This window comes from Ambystoma mexicanum, chromosome 7p (assembly GCF_040938575.1).
Source record: "Ambystoma mexicanum isolate Mex_15411 chromosome 7p, UKY_AmexF1_1, whole genome shotgun sequence".
Taxonomy (NCBI): domain Eukaryota; kingdom Metazoa; phylum Chordata; class Amphibia; order Caudata; family Ambystomatidae; genus Ambystoma; species Ambystoma mexicanum.
In genome coordinates, this window is record NC_090939.1 from 522,965,837 (window position 1) to 522,988,051 (window position 22,215).

Below are 22,215 nucleotides of genomic sequence, written 5' to 3' on the forward strand. Positions count from 1 at the left end.
TTCCGGGCCCGAATCATAGGTCCTATCCTCTAACTCGATGTGTGGTGTACACGGAGAACACAAATGCATAGAATGCAGAGATTTGCCTCGTAGGACGTTGGTGTCTGTGATCACCGCTATCGAGTGACTCCGGTTTCCGGGACGTACTGAGGGACCACTAGATAACTCCTCTGGTTTTCATACCTGTGAGAGCCTTTATGACCTGCCGAGCTTGTTGAACTGCTCGGTGGTCCATTTTCTGAATCTCTCGCTGTCTTTATTGGTAAGCTATGTTGTTTGCTTCATATTAATCACTGTCATTGTTCACTCAGACACGCTCAGATACGGAACTTTATGTAGTTTGCCCTTGCTGTATTACTATTTGAGATAATGCCAATCACAAGGGCGAATCCTATGAACAACTGGGTGAAAAACAGGGACCTACTAAGCAGGGATGTTCCTTGTATACTGCCCTATACTAACTCCCCTATCTTTTTAGGCAGCATGGAACACCCGCCACAGCCTACGTCTCCTATCCTTCAAGGGAAGGGTAGTCGCTTTTCAGAAGTTTTGGCCTTCAGTGCGAAGAGGAAACAAAGACTGCAAAAGAACTCCCCTTTTCCTACTAATAAAGCCATGACGAGTGATGCCATTAAAGGTGCTGATGCCTTGTTGGAGTCCTTTTCCCACATGCATACGCAGCTGCATAATATTGAGCTTCCCTCTTTTGATGATCACACAAGTGTTAACATGGACCTTACACAGAGGGGTGACCTTGATAAACCTAATAGTGATGGTCCCTTACAGACCTTATCAACTCCACCCCTGCTGGCCAAGTCAGGGGAAAGGTCAGGGGAAGGTCCCCCTGGGGGTCCTGCAGAAGGGCTTGATGATCAAAATACTTGCTGCTTCTTAAGGAGCGCATTATGCGGGACCTTGACGCATGCTCTAATGCCTCAGACCTTCATGCGTGGTTCGTCTCACTGGCTTCCAAGACTCCCACATTACACTCTTCGACCATTGACAAATGTCAATATGTGTCTACTGGCATTGAAAAGTCCTGCCAAACTCTGGATATTCAGACCATGGCATACCAAGGCTGCTAAACCTGCCCAGAAGAGCCGCCTCATAAAGGAGTGATTCCTCAAGTCTCTACATCAAAATCCGTTCCGGGTGCAGCTAATGTTTACTCTTGTGACAAAACTTTCTCCCCGATGAAATTAAACACTGTACCTATCCCTCAATCCTCTAAAGATATTTGTATAAACAAGTCCTGTATGGCTCAAATAGCCGATTCCACTTTAAGGGGCTTCACCTCGGATCCGAGAAATTTTATTATTACCAGCATTGATAAGCCCATGGAATATGAATCCAGGGAGGTGCTGAAAAACAAAATTTTAGCCTCGCTCAGTCAAAGAGTGGGTCGTAATTGTATCAGAACTCAAGATTTGAGAGTCCTTTGGAGGACACAGATTGATGGCTGGTGTCCCCTTCAGAACACAGATTGTATTGTTGTTGGATGTGGACTAAGTAACTTTCCCTTGTTTTTGGGCAAAAACATTAACTTACAGACCATGTTTTCATTTACTAAGTTAAGAATTGATCTTAATGTTTTTGTAGTTCCTCTTTTTCTGATGTGCCTATCATCCGCTTGGCCATGTTCTTTCAATTCTATGTTATGTTTGTATTGTTCTTTTGTCTTTTTGTAAGCACCCTGATGCCTATGGGCGTGCTGCGCTATATAAGAAATAAATCATTAAACCAAATCTAGGTGTTCTCACGCCACCTACTAGCTCTGAATAAAAACCTAACCTAATAATTGAAAAAGCATGGAGGAAACACTACACCCCACAAGAGAAGGCCACCTACAAAGGACAGGTCATCCATCAATACAAAGCAGAAAACCTTAAAGCAAAGAAACAAACAAATACAATCATTACTGAGATGGGAAACCCCACCTCTAGCAAAGTATCTTCACATCACAAAAACTATGTTATGATATCACCAACCATTTCAGAAGCAAAGTATTAACCATTCAGCAAGCCATCAACACTGCAATAAGCAACAGAAATGGAAGCAAAAATCAAACCTACATCCCACCGATGAACAGTTTTAAACCAATACACAAAGCAGACTTTAAGAAACTCGTGAAACTTAGTGACAAAGCCAGCACTACAGTTGATCCATGCTCCTGAACATCTACATAAAGATCCTTAATAAGAAAATAACAGTTTGCTACTTTTGCAAATTAATGAACTACTCGATCAAAACAGGAATTGTACCAAAGGTTTTCAAGACAGCCTATGAAACCACTTATAAAAAAGGCTGCTGACGACCCTTCCTTTGAACTTTCATCCTATCTCAAACATACCATACCCAGCCAAAATTCTAGATAGCTATGTATACTGCCAATTCTTGGAGCAAATAGGGTCTAATAACTTATTAGATTGTTTACAAGTCAGTTTTAGTCCTTTAAAATGCACCAAATCAGCACTAGTTTCCATTTGGCACGACCTCAAAATCGTAGCAGACGACATCACCTCAGCAGTCTTTTACACCGTTAACCACAGTGCACTAATTAGAAGGCTGGAAGAAGACAGTCTGCCCAACACAACTCTAGAATGGATAAGATTGCTCCTAAAGGACAGAACAGAAATCACCTGGCTCAAACCTTCCGTTCAAACCCACGACCCATTACCTATGGACTCCCCCAGGATCAAGCCTCTCACTGGTCTTCTTCAACAGCTATAGGACCCCTTTGACGAAGGACATACATTCTTATGGACACACTTGTTACAACTATGTTGAGGACACACAAATCATATACAAAATGATAGATGCCGAAACTCCAGCACCACCCTTAGCAACTGCTGCACGCAAAAAAATGAATGGATGATGGCCAACCACATAAAACTGAACCCAGAAAAACTGAAATAATGCAACTGAAACCCCTCTGCCATGGTGTCTGGAAAGGGTAATTGCCCTGGACCATCTAAAGGTATCAAGAACCTAGACCTATTGATGGACAACAGACTCACCCCAAAGTCATCACAAAAGTCAAAAAGTGCTTCTACCATCATCACTATCTGAAAGATTATGGCCTACCTTCCCTTTGCAAACAGCTCACCAACATCTCCCTGATTTTTTCAAGAATTGATTAAACTTCGCACACAGCATTTACCTAGGTATGTTGGACTACCTCACAAAAAACATCAACTGATACAATACTCAGCAGTCAGACTCCAACTCAGACTCAACAGATGGTCTCACATAACTCTGCCCCTCAGCGCAGTTCACTGGCTACCAATAAAAAATAATCAAGTGAATTAACCACAGAGAACTTGAAGACGAAGAAACAGAGTCCCTCTAAAACAAAATATTACTATCAATCTACTAGCGACCGACGAAACAACAGACTTGCAAAAATGTGAATATTTTGCATAGAAAACGACAGAGAGGCTCTTCCTTTTCCCCTATGGTGGCCAAACACTGGAATGTAATGCCAAGAGAAATTACACCCTGAAGGACCAATTGAAATTTAGGAAAGGTCTAAAAACATGGCTCTTCAATGCTTAGCAGTGAAAATGACATCTAAATAGTTCAACTTTCATGCATTGTGAAGGCATAATGAATGGGGACACAGACAACAGATTCACAGTTCAAACAAATAGATTTTATTAACTTAAATGTCAGGATGGTTGAACGCCTAACTTGCCCTATACTAAGGTGGGATTTCCCTACCAAAATAAAACTAATGAAATTCTGAGTCAAAGAGTTCAACTCATGGTTGCCCTCACAATCAATTCTGGACAATGTTTAGAGATGTCATTAACCAAAAGAAAATATTGTTCAATACAAAGTCAGAGCTTCTTCCAGCTCCCTTCCCCAAGTGTAAAGCAGTTCCCCAAAATAAGTCTTACGATTACCTTCCCTTAACTGACAGGAGAAATGTTCCTAATGGTATTCACCATGCTTCTAGGACAATCAACCTCGTCCTTGGCATTTAAGGGGTTAAATGCAAGAAGGTGTTCAATACAAAATGCTGAGCTGCTTCCAGCCTCCCAGTGTAAAGCAGTTCCACAAAAAGTCTTAAAGTTACCTTATTTGGATTCAAACTTATATAGTTTTATCCAAGGCTCGGGGTTCCCTTCCCCAGTTTCCAAGCCACAAAACACAAGGGAACCTTGAGACTCCATCTTCACTGCAGCAAATGTCTCAGTTCTCAAGGGTTCCCTTCCCCAAATGTAACTTAGTTTAACAACACAGTTCGAAAGGAAAGCTCCTTACCCCCACTTTAACTTTCACAGTTTTGTTGTTTTCAAAGATTCCTTTTTGGCAGCTTGTAGTTTTTATAAGTGTTGAAATAATATCACTTTCTGTGGTTTAAGTTTAAAGTTAGAATATAAGTTCAACTACAGGGTTCGTTTATTATTCAGAGTTAAATTCAATTTGAAGCACAACATGTGGTAAATTGCTTGATCGTTAAAGTTAAAATCACTTTGCAACTCTGCATGTGATGGTTTCCTTAAATTGAGGGCTCTCTTCCTTCTCTGGCGTCGAATTGGTATTCTTTCTGGCTGTTCGCAAAGCTTTAGTTTAGTTAAATATTCAATAATGATGAGTTTTTACTCGTAACTTAGTTTGACATTGTCTATTGTTCAAGAAGTGTTGTTCATTCCTGTCCTCAACAGAGGTATTTTCCTCACCTGACTCTTCACTGCTGTACTCCTCTGACTGAATGTCCGGTATAAGTAAGGAACCCTTCTTCCGGGATGTCTTGTGGTCCTCGTAGAGGTAGGGTCTACCTCGAGAGGAAGCCACTATGCCTGATGGGTTGGTAAGTCAGGCACGAGACTCCCTCCCAAAATAAACCTTTAAAGAACGGAAAAAGCCCAAAGGGGCAACAAAAAACCCTTCTGTCTGACTGAAAGGTCAGGTAGTTCATTCTTTTTTCTTGGAAACTCGAGATTACAGTCCCCAGGCAAACATCTGGGATTTGGCTGTAAAGTATACTTATAGGCGCGCAATAAATGGTGTCTGGGTCGTGAAGGCAAAGAGAAACATCCACTATCCTTGTGGAGCACACAGCCGTGGTACACGGAAAAAGCAGGAGACAAAATGCCCAGGGACTAGGAGCACAGAAAGCATGCCAATCCGGGAAGGAGATATAATGGCCAAAAAGAGAGCGTAAACTAGCAGGAGTCAAATAGATAGAAGGAAAAGAAAGCAGTAACTGGCAGAAAGGCTGTTACCGAAGAAGAAAAGGAAAGAACACGCGAAGCGTGTACAGCGTCTTACCCGAAAGGAGGTGGAGTTGCAACGCCGCGAACTGCAGGAAGTCGAGTTGATATGAATGGCGGCAGCAATCTTGGAAAGAACTAGACCGTTCCTAGCACAACAGAATGGAACGTAATGGCACTTTCAATGGCAATGGAGACGCCATCGATTCCATATGCTCCAGCGGGCAGATTCATGACAATTCCTCTTTAGATGCTTCAGAAATTGTCGGTTATTTGTTAGTTCTGTTTTAAGATTTTAAAGTTACTTCATTTTGCTTTAAGTGGATTACCCAATGTACGGTGACCTTCGAAAACGTGTATAATCCTGCTGCTTCAGTGATTGAAGTTGCAAAAGACCAGAGACTTTTGAAAAAATTCTCATGAGAGCCAAGCGACCACTCCGCTATGAAATATCTTGTTACAATAAAGTTAATTTAGTCACGCACTGGGTTTCCCAGCCACCAGAAATTCAACTGTTGCTCCGACAGGTCTCGTTGCAGCCCGGAACATTCGTCCTACGAATCTTAAGGCCAGGCCTCCTCCTTCTGGCGCTCAGGTACTGCTGTGTGGCTCTCTCCACACAGGGGAACGAGCAGCATGGACATGAGAGAAAGGGATAGCCTTTCGTCATGGCTTCCCACTCTGCACTCCCTCAGCTCCACAGAGTCCGAGCACCTCAACCACACTTCCAAGGACACTTTTCCTTCACACTCCACAGTGTCTCAGTGTCTCGCTGCGGGAAGGTGCTCTGCCGCTTGCCTTCATCTCCTTGCTGCTTTTCCTGTCTGGATCTCGATCTCCCTCTCCCTCTCGCTACCGCTTTCGCTCTCATGTCTCTGTGAGCTCATTTTATACACCTGCAGCCCTTTGACAGGCTGCAGCTGTGATCAGTCAATGAGCGCTGCCTGACCACAATTAATGGGACATGCTTGACTCTGACAGCTTTGAGCAGGCATCCTGACTGGTAAAAGAGCCTGTTCTTCATTGCTCTTAGTTGCAGCTTCTTCGTCGCAGTACTGTCAAATGTCAATGATGGAGAAATGAGGGGGACTGGCTTGTAACAGCCTTTAAAAGTTGGGGAATGGTTGGATCGGCTGTCAGTAGGAAAAGGGGGATACCATGTCTCTCCCAAGGGCACCCCACTCCTAGCTCCCAAGGACCCTCCACCCAAGTGATCCTCCCTTGCTTTTCTGCCAGCAGGGTCGGGATCCAATAGCGATGTTCTTTCCCTGGCAGCCCGCGTAGAGGATCCAATGGTTTCAGGAGTGAGAAAACCCTTAGGCTTTTCACATCATAGACACAACCTAAAGGAATGTCAAAAGTGCCCCAACCTTCTGCCTAGAGCAGTCTGGAAACTGAAAAGAAAGGAACACATCACATCAAGGCACTGCAAAAACTCTAAGAGAACACATACCCAATCTAAACCGCAACTGCTGGCCAATATGCTCTTAATCACCTGACTAAGCTAAATTTCTTCATCTACATGTCATCTGCTTGCTCACATGGCTCTTCACCACTTAACTCTACTAAACCATCCTCTGTCATGCCTTCCTTTGTAATGCTTACAAAGCTTTTCTCCTTGACTCCACTAAGACATCTTGCTTCAGGTTGTGGGCATGCCCAAGAAGATCCTCAGCATTGACTCCTCTAACCCCTTCTCTCACAGATGCCAAATAAGCGGTTCCCCACCTGACACCAATGAGCCCTCCTCTGACAAGGTTCCTGCAAACAGAAGAAACTCCATGAAACCTGACTCTGCAAAACCCTTCTCTCACAGGCTGTGGGCATACTTAAGAATTTCTCCCCCACATGACTCGACCAACCTCACAGGTTGAAAGAAATTCAAAACATTAAAGCATGATGGATGGAAAAGCTTGTCATTAATTATAAGCACACACAATAACCATGGAAAGCATTTTCATTCAATCACCTTTGTTGCTTGAGGCTGCAATGCCAGGGAGGATTATTTTAAGCAATCCCTTTTTGGGGTCTACTATACGTTTCCCTAAGTGGAAGCGGGTGCGCCCAGACATCAGTCACTTGATTGGTGTCTCCAGGCAATTCGGTTGTAGTTGACCGTTGAGGCCAGACAAATCCAAAACATACGAGGTTTCTTGTATTTCTGAACAGAGAGGAAGTGGCCTACTAGTTCATGATGGACTGTTCCAAATGGTGTTAGGGCAAAAAATAACTTGATATGGCTGGTGTCCTTCATTAACGGTGGAGATGGGCAGAAGAAATGTTAGTAAGGATACTGCTCAGAGCAAGAGCAGCAGTTGTGACTAATTCACAGCTTTCCACCCATAACATCTAGTGGCTATTAAAGATACTCTTCCCAATCTGAGCAGGTTAAATCTTCCTCAAAGATACTGTGGGCATATACAACAAGCACTCCACCACCTCGTTTAGTTCAACCTCCTTCCTCAGGGTGTGAGTTATAATGTGACCATTCCATCAAAATAAATGCTCAACTAGATTAAAAAAGGATCATCATCACCTCTTACAATTCTTGCAGCAATGTTGTTACTAGTGTCTTATTATTTGAACATTCTTTTTTATCTATAAGTGTTCCCTATGTCGTGTAAATCCCTATTGTATTTTTTCCTTGCTCACTTTAGACTTAGTTAACTTATCTGCAAATGTTAACCATTAGCTCATTTCACTCGTTCTTCATATATCTTGCTATTCTTTTCCTGCTTTTACCTGGATCAGTGTGTCAAAAAACACATCTCCAATCCTGCAATATTCTTTTTTATGTTGTTTTGCAACAGTATGGCTGAAATGTTTTCAGCCCAGTAGTGATCCATGTTACCATAATAACATCTGTTACTTGTCTCCAAGGATCTGAGGGAAGTGATGAGCTAGGAGCCGTGTTAACAAAGACAAGGTCTCATTAAATAACCAAAGTCAAGGTCTCATTAAATAACATTGGGATTGGGAATAACTACTGCTACCTTTCAGCTTAATTGGTTCTTTTTAGCACTGCTCTGACTTTCAGTTTGTTTGCTCAGAGGGTACCGAGAAAATGTCTGTGTGAACCGATGAGGGATCATCTACCCTTTTTGTCCCCTAACTCCTTTTTAATGATGGAGAGGGGTCATTTGTGTCCCTCCACATACTGTTACAATGTATGGGTGAGTTCCACTCATACCTCCACTTAGCATCTCACCTCCGCTGCTATAGCTCTTACCTCCCACGCGTGTGCGGGATAAGGCCTAGCAGGAATCCGCCCCCCTTTTCAGGATTTTCATTTTTTCTTACGGACACAGATTAATGATGCATGCATCCTGACTTCCGAATTTGTTTTTATGGTTGTGGCGCAAGATGAGATGATCCAGCTCCACTAAACATATCGCAAACCAGAAGACTGGTAAAACAACGATTATTTTGTATAAGTGCGAGTGCATGCATGCAAGGGTCCTGCATGTTTATGATATATGTTTCTATATATGTACGTATGCATGCAAGGGTGTGTATTATGTAACATATGTGAATGAGTGAGTGTATGTTATATGGGTGGCTGGGTTGCCAAATGAATGAGCGAGGGTATGGTGTGTGTGTAAATGATGAGTGAACTTGAGTGCTTATGTTTGAGCTTAGGCTGATTTTGGCAGGTGGGAGGTTGGAGGTGGGGGCAAGTGAGGGGGATAAGGGGTGGGGCAATGGACGCACTATTGTGGCCTTTTTAAGGGGCATCCTTGATAAAGCAAGCATGAAATATGTTATTACGTTGTTTGAGAAACTAAAGGGCATCTCACTATCTAGACCCCAGGGATCTCTTGCTCAGGTGGCCAGGGCACAGCCATCACCTTTGGATCCTGACCCTGGGGTGGACAAGTGCGGGATCACCTGGGTGAGGGGTCCTCTGGGAGTAAGGGTGAGACATCCGATGGCAAGACACGGTATCCCCCTCTTTACAACACACCCCTACTGAAAAGTTCCTCCACCTTTATAGGTTGTTGTAAGTCCTGTTACCCCTCTCCCCATTTCCAACAGGTACCCGCATCAAAGGGAGGCATAGGAGAACAAACACAACACCCTATTGTCAGTCTAGAAATACAGATACCTCTACTTTGAGACCGCAAACACATTTTGGTGGCCGTGGGCCAACCGTCTCATGCACGATATGACAGAATATAGGTTTTCGAGTTTGCCAATGAACGGCCATTTTGATGTAACAAGAATCGCCATTTTGTTTTCTAACCATTGCTCATTGCTTTCTGTCCCTATTGCTTCGCAGTATATTTTCCGCTTACACTGCTCGACTCTTGAACATTGTTGTCTGTATGTGAAAAGGACAAGGCCGCCGGGCCGTGAGGATAACAAGAGTTTGCTGAAACACAAACGTAGGCAGCGCCAGGAAGAATGCCCGGCTCCCTCCCGAATGTAGCCTTGAAGCAGAGTTGCAGGGCATTTAATCATTTCACAGCTGCCAGCCAGGCTCGTTATATGGTAGAATGTGTTAGAATAATACAGCTAAAGGCTTGAATTATGCTTTTCTTACGGCCCCCCTTTGCTGAGCCCACTAGAGCATGTCGGCTCCCAGGATGCGAATAGCACCTGATAGATAGCAAGGTCCGGAATGCAACTGCCCCCCGTATGTAGTTCGCTTCCAAGAACAGAAGCGCCGTGTTCTATTCAATAACCGAAAGATGCCTTCGCACTCACAAATTGCAAATTGTTACTAGAATAGATGTTTGAAGGTGTCATAATGGTCGGAGATGTCCATCATCACACCAAGTTCAAAGAAACCCAATAAAGGGGGGTGTTAAACATGTCATAGCTGATTGTTTGATATGCATTTTGTATATATGTAACTGATGTACGTAATTCACTCTCTTGCGTCCTTCGAGGTCTAGAGATACACGTCGCGGGGCGTGAGACCGAGTTGGCCAACTGAGACTTTTGCTTTGCAATAAAACCCTAGCTTTGGAATACAACCTCGTGTCTGGCGTCTCTATCGTGTGTGGTGACTCGCCTTGTTTCCATAGACGTCAGGGTCCCCTAGGGGCCCCTTTCTCACAATAACAAAATAGTTCCTTCTTCTGACTATATTTTTAACACCTCTCAAAAAAACTACAACTCCCACAATTCCTACCTCCACTCTAGAAATCCCATTTACCAAACCACTAGGACGAAGCAGAGGCTAGAGGGTGCTGTGAAGATTACCAAGAGAAACAAATGCACCGGATATTTCTTTGGGCAGTCACCATTTTGTCCCGGTAATGAAGCCAGGCAAGATCAGGCTTCCCTTTACAATCATTCCCACCTGAAACCTGTTAACTCTACCAGGAAGTATATAAGGTGGAGCACACAGTCAGACTGAGTGAGCTGGGGGTGCTGGTGGTGCACAGAGGCTGAGAGGAGAGAATTCGAGCTGGAGAGACCTGGAGGAAGAAAGACTGCCTAACTGCTCCGCCTGTGAGTACAGGGGAGGCTGCAGTGTGGTGAAGGTGTTTTAACTCCAGAGAACCAAACCAGAGGCAGCTGGGGGTTAGCTGGCAGATCCCATACCAGAGCTACTCCCCTGGTCAAAACAGGATTTGCCCAGGCCTTTGAGGGACAGATGGCAAGACCCTGACCTCAACAAATTATCTCCTACACCTCCTGCAGATCCCAAAACCCTGGAATGCTGTACAGGCGAGCTGATGAAGTGGGAGCACAATAAGAAAAGTGCATTCTGGGACATGAAGTCCTAAGACTTGAAAAACTTTGCAAATCAAGAGAGGTCTGAGCCCAACTGAGGGAGACCTGTGTGAGAAAAGGTAAGGGGGGGAGTTTGAGCCCGCCTGAGCGAGACCCCTGAGAGGACAGAGGGAAGGAGAACCGTGCCTCCAACATTGCATTCGAAAGACAACAGCCGTAGCTGTGGTATCCTCTTTGGCTCCCAAATCAAGGAGACGAACAAAGGACCCAACACAGCCGGTGAGTTGAAGCGTACAAGTGATGAATAATAACGATACAGTATAACAGAGTGGTCCGGCATAACGACAGTGCCCAGTCGAAAGTCTCTGTTGAGCGAGTACTGATGTGAGCCTAAAGGATATAAACTGTATTTTGTTTCAAGGCAAGAGAAGCCTAAGGAAAGTGAATCACGTTGAGTTGCAAAGTGAGAGGTCTGAGCCTGATAGAGGGAGACATGTAGTGTTCTTTGAGAAAGTCAAAGTGGTCATGAAGAGGTCTATAGTAAAAGCCTTGCACATTCGAAAGTCTTCGACATCACTAAAAGGTCCAGGCCCAACTGTGGGAGACCGGAAGTGTGATAAGTTAGGGGAAGGGAACCTCTAAAGAATGTGAATTAAGCTTGGGGTAGGGACCCCCTGCAAGTGCTGTGATTGCAAGGTCTGAGACCGGCTGAGTGAGATCTGCATTTAATCGGGTACTTGTTGTTTGAGAGGTCCGAGCCTGGCTGAGGGAAGGCCTATGTGAACTGTTAAAGCTTTGACAGGTCCGAGCCTGACGGAGGGAGACCTACGTGAACTTTTTGTTGAACTGTGAACTTTTTTTTGAACTGTGAAAGAACTTTTGGAATGCTGGAAAAGTGACTTTAACGCAGAAGGCCAGGTGGGACTCGATCCATGTTTTGAAACTGCCTTTGTATTGAGAACCTGAGCCAGAGTGTGTCATGCTGTCTACAGGGGCCAACTTACTCCATGCTGGCCAACGTGGGGAGGAGAGCTGACTAAGCCATCTTTATCTTTTATGATATGGCATTTATAATGCGTCTGTGCACAAGTGTTATGTTATAACACCGATTTTCCTTTACAAACACTTTCCATGCACCCATTTATTGTAATAGCGTAAGGGAAGGCCATAGCTTTACTTAGTATAGGCAACTTTATTTTGACAGAAATGACTAGGACTGTGTTATTTATTATTTGATGGTAGAACGTGCTCCCATCTTTTTATATAGGGCCAGATAGGTGTCTTTCCAACCGTTGCTGTTCAATAAACACCCTTGAACCTTGCATCTCCTGCGTCCATCTTCACTTGTGATACCATGCCTCCCTTACAGTGGCTAGCTTGGCATTTTGGTGCAGCCAGTCTAGCCATTTCTTACTGTGGCATGACATTTTTTACTGGGTATCTACGATAAAGCAAGCATGATGGGTTATGTGTCTAGACTGGCCTACATTGGGCAGCCAATTTGGACATGTTTTCTTATTGTGACATGACATTTTAAATGCCAAAACCAACAGAAGTATGTCCTTACATAGGGATACTGTCATATATTGGCAGAGGCAGCAAGGCCATGTTTTCGTACAGTATCATTACTGCTATTATGCACGAAGGAAACACGAGTATGGTCCTATAAGGGAATTCTGGCATATATTGGATCAGCCATCATGGAAATGTATTTGCACAGCCAGTGTGAAAATGTTTTTATGTTGGCATATTTTGTGGCCAAAGCCAACCTGAAAATGCATTGGGAATTTGTGCACTGTTGGTGAATTGCATCAACTGGATTTTTGGTTTGGAGTAATCCTACAAAACCACTTGTAAACTGTCTGGTGTTTTACCAGATTTTTCAAAGAAAGAATGCTGTACAATGCATAATTTTAATCCATTATATAAAAATGTTCTCCCAAGGCCCTTTTGTTGGTTTGGGCTCTCTCGCTATGCTTGGTCACTTATTTGTGGGAAACGTTTACACCCCTCCAAAGACACCACTGGGTAAGTGGTCCGTGGGTGAATGGGTATGAATGTGTGCATGCAAGGCTGGGGCCCAGGCAAGGGGCATTGGAGCATGGATGTTTCTTTACATGATTTACTGAAATGTTTGGGCAGAGCCAAATTGATGAATGTTATTACATGGAGGAAGGTTTGAGTGAGAAGTGATAGCTCCATGGGTCAGAGTGTACATTTTTATTCTCTGCATGGCATTTTGTCTTCAAATAAGAGGCAAGGCCAATATGATGTGCGTTTTACACAAGTAGGTCTGAGGCACTTGTGCAGTCAGCAAGCAAATGCTTTCCTACTGTGGCCTTTATTATTATTTATTTATTATTATTTATCTGTTTCTCCTCTATTTCGCACTTTCCACTTCTCCCTCCTTCCACGCACTTTTCTCCTCCCCCTCGCCCATGCGCTTGCGCATTCATAATGTCACTGGGCCTAGTAAGATCGCTGTTTTGTTCTCCCCTGTTCCCCTTCCTTGCCTTGTCGCGCTCTGAAACACTTGTGTACGAGCGCGATGGAAATAAAATATCAATATCAATTCCAAGTTCTTCTGGTGTTCCAGGCAAAGTCAACATAATGAGTGTTTTTACATGGTGGGTGGAGGCATCTGCTCAGTCAAACAAGGACATGTTTCCTTACTGTAGCGCTGCATGCTTTATTGGCGTTGAAGGCAAAGTCAACATGCAGAGTATTGTTACATGGTGGTGCAGGGGTTTGGTAAGCCTTTATACAGCCACTATTAACATGCTTTCCTCCTGTGGCAGGAGATTCCTACTGGCATTAGGGCAAAGCAAACTAAAGGATGTTCATAGATAGAGATACTGGCAGAGCCATCATGAATATTTTTTCTTATGGTATCTTTACTGTGCGTAATATTACTAGCCATGCAAAGAGTTGGGTGGTGCATTTCGGTTTCAGGAGTGAGCACCATGTTTCTGCACTAGGTGAAAGATGTAAGGTTTGATTAAAACACATATTAACATCTATCACCTAGTGCAGTGTGTGGCGTGCCCCTGAAGTAGCATGATCATCATGTGCATTGCGTATGAGTGGTGGTTCGGGTCGGCTCGGAGTGTGGTGTGGTTTGACCAGTACTTTGTTGCCGAGCTTAAGGGGGGGCTCAGCATGGTCTTCAGGGGGAGCCCTACATTTTGAATTATGACACTGGTTCCTTCCAAGTGAAGTTGTAAGTGAATGTGTCTGTAGCATTTGTACGTGTTGCTTCCTGTCTATATGTATTTGTTATCAAAGCAAAATACCAAGGAAGTTCCCCAGAAGAGACAACATTAACAAAATGATTATGTCACACCAAAGTAAATAAGCTAAAATAAATGTGAAGCAAAAAATGAAAATGGTGGAGACAAATATTGCTCAAGGCAAATATATTGTAAACCATTTAGAAAAAAGTTCAACACAGTTCTGATATGAGAAAGGCTTGGTGCATAGCATAGATGAATACATTAAAACACAAAGCCAGTAAAACATACAAATGCAACAAAAGAATCATGATAAACCCCTGTGGAAAAACGAAGTGCAGTTAATTAAGGACATGAAACATTCAAGGTAGAAAAAAACAAAGAGGGGGCATCTACATTTCTAATTTTTGTCATTTGCATTTTAATAGGTGCTCATAGGATTGACCTACAGTTTGACTATCGGAGGACATAAATCAAAGGGCCAGGCCAAATCTTTGATGAGCCATGTCACAAGTTAGTCTGACTGGTCCAATAAATTGCACAATTTGCTGCTAACTTGAAAGTAGTTCTCACAAATATTCCATGGCAAAGACTGTCCCCTCACAAGTAAGCTTGCCTCACCCCACAGGTCTATGAAGTTAGCCTCTCTCCCAAAATGTAACTGGTTAGCCACCCACCTCTGATGTTTTAGTCTAGTTGCACCCCTGGCTTTGCTAAATCCCTTGATTGTAACCTATTATGTTGTGATCCCAGTGCTGTGCCTAAAGCAGCTGCCCTGCCGTCCGTTTGGCCTCTTTGACTCAACTTTGATGCTTCTTTGCCGCAGCACATTATTCCTGATCTGCAGCTGTGGAGAAAATGTCCACCTCAGCCCTGACCTGCTGCAGCAGCCCCTCTGATTCATGTGTGCACACATGCAAACCTCTCACCATCCTTAGAGTGGCTCCCTGGTTTTTGTGTGCTGACAAATTTCGCCAAAGGTTGGTGCATTCAAGGGCCACTAGACTGGTGCACAGGCACAAAATCGGCAATTTTGACCTCAAAAGCTGCTCTTCATATCCAGAGGGCTCATTTAGTTATATTTCAAAGATGGTAGCAGGCGCTCCTCTCCAGAAAGAACATGGCATGATAACCTGTTATGAGATGACAGTTTGCAGCACACGCTTTGTTCACTGATGAGGCCCAACAAGGCTGAAACACGTTTATGGGGTTGCTTTTGGTACTCTTGTTCAGAGAGGAATTGCCATAGCATTTTCGGTGCTTGTCTGCCCATGTGGGCGGGACAAAGACTGATATGCAAATTGATATTTCCCATCTGTGAAAGGTACAGTGAGCAAAAAGCGTGTGCTGCAAACTCTCATCTCAGAACAGGTTATCATGCCATGTTCTTTCTGGAGAGGAGCGCCTGCTACCTTTTTTGACTCATTTAGTTATATCCTCGGTCTGAGGGTGTTGCATAAAATGTAATCCAACAAGTTTCAGCCAGGTTACCCTTCAATGCCTGCGTGCTTTGGACTAAAGCAGGTTGTTCTGCATCAGGTGGATTTATCACTTAAGCAGATTTCCTCCACCACATCCTGGCTCTCGCTTCAAACAGATGACGCCTGGATGCTGATTGAAGGATGGTGAATAGGGGGGATTATCACCCACAACCCCAACCCCACATGTCGTCATATGTTGGTTGTGCCTGTCTGCTTTGTGTGACATTAGTTATCCATCTTGGGCCTCATGGAAGCACCTGGCACTCGCACGTTTATTCTTTTCTGCCCCATTGTCCCTTTAAATAGTAATGTCCAATTTAATTACAGCGCATGTGACAGGTGGTGTGACTGATGCTTTTGCAGCAGGAAGACCAATTGAAGGACACATGCTCCCTGGCTGAGTCTTCCAAAACTGATTTGATAAACTTTCACTTCAGGTTCACCTTCTTGAATACCATGTGGGTTGCTCGCGGCTAAAAGGCTACCTCACCCTGGACCTGCATGCTAAAAGTAAGCATGGCATTGAGCACTCCCAGTTAGCAAGTATGTACCAAACCACACTCTTTCAATTGGCCCCCTAGTTAGGTCAGGGGCTGAAATGGGTATTGTCTCCTCCAACTTTCTAGCAGGGCTGAAGTGTAGTGCCAAGTTAGTTGGTGAAACTTGCCTGTTTACCTTTCATGTACAGGTTTCTTTATTTTTGTATTTATTTTATATAAAGGGCAAGGTGACTAGACAAGAAACCCATGTACATGAGTGTCTTTAGGGCAATCCTTTGAAGGAGTGCCTTATTATGAGAAAGGTGAGGAAGGATAGCTCAGAGGCAATGCGTTTGACTTGGAAGCAAGACAACGGAGCACAACACAGGTTTGAATCGCATTCCTGAGCATAGAAACCACTGACTGGTATCAAGCATGGTATAAAAGAACAATTATAATTATAGTGCTTGTGGAATGGAAAACGAACCTGTTGATATTACAGGTGAGTAAGAATCTGAACTGCAGTCAATACAAACAGGCAACAGGCACACATGGGCTATTGACTGGATATATCACTGTGAAAGCAAAGATTTCCCTTCCGTCTGTTGGGGTTGTAGGACGTTTTACATAAATACAAACTGTAGGCATTGCTCTGGGCAACCCTCCAAACCATTTTTGCAAACAAAAACAATGTGAAAATCCTGGAGAACCATGTGTACAAAGAAATCCTCAACCACGTACAATCAAATGGACAGTTGGATCAGTCCAAGGTTGGCTGTAGAACTATGAGAGGACCCGATTCCATGATTCTTTCCATATGGGATGACCTAAAGATGAATGCCGACAACACCACCCAATCTGTACCTTTACTACTCTACTGGACATGTCACCAGCATTAGAAACAATCAGACACTCAACCTTAATAAAAATACTGGAAGAATTAGTCATTCATAATTCTGCACTACAATGGCTAAAATCATTTGTAACAGATAAAATAGAACTTAGCTACCCCCTTTCACCTCAAAATAGAGAAGCACCAACTACGGCGTACCACAATGATCACGTATCTCGCCACTTATTTTCAATATCTACATGGCCCCCTTAGTGAAACTTATGGAAACATGCGGACACTCTTGATACAACTACGCAGACGACACACAGGTTTATCTTTAGGATGACCTCCACAATCACCCAGACAACTTCCTCAATAGATGCCTCAATGAGAAACCTCTGGATGACTAAAAACAATCTCAAACTACACCCAACAAAAACAGAAATAATGATCAACCCTAAAAACTGAAACCAAAAAGAGACATCATTCCGCTGGCTCCAAGGAATGAGAACAGAACCGGAAACCTCACCTGTAATGAAAAACCTGGGAATGCTCTTGGACAGTGGACTCACTCTAGAACCACAGCTTAATGCAATAGTAAAGAAATGCTTCTACCACCTAGGCTTCATAAGAGGCATCCTCCAGTACCTAAACTTCCCTTATCATCTCCCTTGTATTATCAAGCATAGACTACATAAACAGCATATACATAGGAATGCCCTACCACCTCACCAGGAAGCTACAGTGCATCCAAACTGCAGTGGCTAACTCTTTCACAGACTAAACTGGAGAGAACACATCACCCCAGCCCTGAGAATTCTGCACTTGTTAGCGATAGAAAAAAAAGAATCAACTTTAAAGCTCTCTGCATCAAGCATCAAATGGACATGGAGCTGAATTCCTCCAATCTAAAATCACCCAACAACAGCTAAAAACAATATACTAAGACCAAGCACTGACTTGCGCATAGAAATAATGCATTATTAGAAAAATAAATGATACTTATTTTATTACTACTGCGCTTTTATGTCACAGCGCTTTACAAAAGTTGATGATACAATAATACAAATTGATGAGTAGAAATTCCAATAGAGAACTGAAAAAGCAGGCGAAAGACAAAAGTAACAATTCAGCCAGAAAATGACATGACGAGCTAACAAGAATGAGAAAAATAAAAGTCTGACAATGATAACTAATATAAAATCAGGCAACCTTACACCAACTTAAACGACAAGGAAGAGGGGAGGCCCCCAAAAGATGTCTGTTAAAAAAACAATGGTGAATCAATAAGAAGCAGTGAGGAATTATGAAAGAATGATACATTTGGAGGACTTGCTTTCTCTATTCTCATAGCCAAACTGTGAAGCTCGATTCCTAAAGACATTAGGACGACCAAGGACCATCCGATCTTTGGAAAATGTCTAAAAATCTGGTTATTCAACTTTCCAGGCTAGAAGCCGAACCAAAATGTATACATCATAAAGACACCATCACAATGCCACTCCCTACTCTCTAGCCCTCGACAGTTACAGCAACACAATAATAAGCAGACCTCGAAGAACCACATGGGAAGGGGGTGCACAACAAAGATCAACCACATAGCTGCACTTGATCCCAGTGGCTATCAACAACTAGACCCCCAAAAACTACTAATAAAGGACCATACACGCCTCATACAGCTAGAGAAAACCACCTGCTAAAAAGCCCCAAAAAACACATTCTCTCAATCTGACACATAATCCCACCAGGAGCTTAATCCCCTGACAAATCAAACACTGGATGTCTCCCAAGCCTCTAGTGTACACATCGAAACACATAGAGAAAACACACTGGCACAGAATACAGTTACTACTACACGTTCAACACACATCAACAGCTGAGCACTAAGACTGCCTTTTCCCTCCCTCTCCCCTGATTAGCGCAACCCAATTTACATTTCAGAGACACCAGAGCCACTGGAGACCATGACAATGAAGGGGTTGGGCGGTATAAATACGGTTCTATATGATATTTCTGCATTTTAATGGCAGAACACACAAATGACTGATTTCTTTCGTCCATTTTTGTGTGGCCCTTAAAATGCAGAAATAATATATTCTGGCCCTCCTCCCCACCAGAAGCCAATCCCGCTCTCCCTGCCAGCTTTCTATTAAATCGGGGCGAGGGGGTTTAACCACCCCTGAACCCTCACCATATCCTAACTCAACACCCCCGACCCTTCCCATTACAGACTCACTCCCAAAACACACACACATATACACACACAGCACATGAACAAAACATTAAACACTTACCCACGCAATGCTCCTTTTCTTCTCTTGCCCGTGCCTCTCAGCCCCTGCATGCACTCGTGTGCGTCAGTGGCTTGACAGTTCAATTTAGAAAGGCCGCTTTGTGTGGTCACAGCGCGGTCTTTCGAAACTTTTTTTTTTTTGACTAAATAAAACAATGTTTTCACTTAAAACCAAAAATAAACATAACATAGCATAAAAATAGTGTTAACCGGAACTCGAATAAACCAGTCCAGATCAAGGATACAGAGAAGCAGATAGTGTCCTTAGGGGGTCCAGAGATAAAGAAACCAAGAATTAACTTTGTTATGCTCTGCAAATGTTGGCATGCAAGTGCAAAGTCCTAAACGTGGAAAGAAGTACAAGCTGCAGAAATTCTACTAGCATAAAGATTCAGTGAGTTTTAGTGTTAGTGTGTCTTTTTTTTGTCGCAAAATTTCAGCCCATTTTCAAATTGGATTTAGTTTTGCCATTTATCAGAGAACGTTGGTCCACTGAGTACATGGTGGAATCGTGGCCATCACAATATATTGTTACTGGTTTACATTACTATGAGGACCCCTTACCACATTAGTCCGAATCTGTCCATTTTGCATTTAGGCCACAGATTTGAACTCTGTCTTCTAATGTAATAAAACGATGTAAATAAAACGTGAATTGTGCTTTTCGCAGTGAATATTCAGTGTGCCAAGGGCCTTGAAGGGAGGGTGAGGTTCAGTACACAGTTATTGTTGCAGAGTTTAGCTGTCGACAGGAGCACTGAGTAAAATATAGAATAATGGTTTGTGTTCTCAACGATAGATAAGTACAATAGTTGTGGAGGACATATTTTGATGAGAACAAGGCCCTAGGTGAAGGCCTTGCCAAAATGGGCAGACTAGATTGTGGGCATACTGCCCTCAAGGGGATGTTGGGAGAACTAGGTTGGCAATAGAATGGCCTGGTAGTATGAATAAATGTGAGAAACTCGTTTTCAACTCAGTCATGTTTTTATGGGTCCACCTGGTTCCCAAGAGATAGACTGCAGAATGTGCATCAGGATAGCAACGTGTATCAACATGAGAGTTATAAGGAGTGATGCTACAAGGCCTGGGAACTGTTTGGATTGCCAAATTGACTGAGCTCTTGGACGCTGACTTCATTGTTCACGCTCACTACATGTTAGGGCCGTTTCAAGGGCACTGCACATCAGAAGTTATATGAATTTGTCTTGACCAATGAGGGTACGTCATTTTAGTAAATGTTACAACTTTAGCCAGTCAGGATGGAGTATTTTCTGTTGACTGCATAATGAGGTCATTTGTAGAGGGCTGTATCTAGGACGGTCACGGACAGTATACCAACCAATAATGCCTGGTAGTGTAGGTTGTGTTTAGATTCTTATATAGGTAGGAGCCAATAGGGAACATGAGACCAGCATTTGTTTGATATTTTGTAATGTATTCAGATTTTGTGGTTTTTGTCTTTAAATATTGTAACTCAATGTGGGCGGGTCGAAAGTGTTTTCAGTTCTAAGGAGCTGAGCCTCCGAGCTGTAATTTGCATGCATTAAAGCTGTTTTCCCTGCAAATCGTGTGCTCCATTATTGCTTCTTTGGATTGATTTTTCTGGTCTTTTTCTGGCCCTACCGAACACAACCACCCTACATGTTCCAAGCTTTGAAGAACTACAATAAAATAAATCCAACGCATTAATCACAGAGTGATCTGCCAGAGGAAATGGACAATTCGTAAATGGACTGAAGGGAACTGTGTTCTCTGTTATATTATCACCAGCAATGCAGATGCGCTTTCAGAGAGCACGCATAACTTATGCCTGTCAGGTCTAGGCATAATCCATAAATTAACTTTTTTTTTTTTTTAACACATGCACGTAACCAGGCCCTTTTATGCAATGAAATCTACTTTCTCTTGCCATGCTACCCAGCATTGCGGTCGCTTATGTTTGCTAAATCTATTCCAGTGGAAAAGAGGAAAGGATGAATTATGTAGAACCTTAGTGTTATTACCCATTTACTGACTGAAAATGTGTATTTTTATAGTCCATGTGTCCCAGAATGCCCGCGTACCTGCTTTTGTCACCTCAGGGCCAGCTACCATGCATACCGATGCCGGTATGTGCTGTGCATTCAGCTCCATCCCAAACTACTATTATTAATGAATTCAAAAATGGTACGGGTGCGCAGATCAAAACTGCTCCCCGCCCCCTTGCCCTAAGAGCACCGGTTACAAAAGGCTGAACCTGCGAAAGGCGGCATTTCGTACTAGAATTCGCAGATGAGGCCTTTTGTAACCGCCCTTTACACATAGAGCCCACACAGCCTGGCTTAATGAAATCACGTCCCCGCCAAGAACGTGATGACGCCACTTCTCTGTAAATTCGGTTACATTATTCTACAGTTTTTACTGAGCGGTAACGGCATAACACTGAAGCTGTGTAGAAAACAGTCATTTCCGCCCCTGCCCGCCATCACTTGTAACTCACCAGGTTCTTGTCCAAGCCGCCTGGCATGGAGATGCTTCTTATGCTGACTGCATCCTCATTTCCTTCTGAAAAGGACCCACTCAAATCAATCTCAGATCTACTGCGATCTGTAACAAACAGAGGGGGAGGGGGGGGCATTAGTGCAATAGGTTTTCACTCACAGCAGCACAACCAGACATTTTGACTTCGGTCATCTGGCTCTGGGAGGCCAGTAGCTGAGAGGTCTCCTGAAAGCACAGTGAAAGATACTATATCGCCCAAATACCTGCTGGTTGGGTGCGCCATACACATAAAATAAAAATAAACAAACTATATGTTCTATTCTTGGCATAGAATGACTATATATCATGAAGGCTACGCTATTGAAGTGCTGGTGAGCTGAACATTTCGGAGACTTTCGTTTTTATACTGGTGGCTGAGGTGAATTGCTAATTTTTTAGCCATAATGTGTTCTACTAAATGGTCAAAGTAGATAAGTTAAGGGTCACATCTATAAAGGGGGTCTCTTCCAAGA

At 43.3% G+C, this 22,215-nt stretch overlaps 1 protein-coding gene across 6 annotated transcripts in view; it reads right to left on the reverse strand.

The window, feature by feature from the left end:
- The window catches only part of SYTL5 (synaptotagmin like 5), an 885,600-nt gene that overhangs the window by 220,686 nt on the left and 642,699 nt on the right, over positions 1–22,215 (reverse strand). For all 6 annotated transcript variants that reach the window (XM_069636554.1, XM_069636560.1, XM_069636555.1 and 3 more), the window contains one exon: positions 21,702–21,808. In XM_069636554.1, the coding sequence (XP_069492655.1) occupies positions 21,702–21,808 (107 nt within the window). The remainder of the gene's footprint in view (positions 1–21,701; positions 21,809–22,215) is intronic.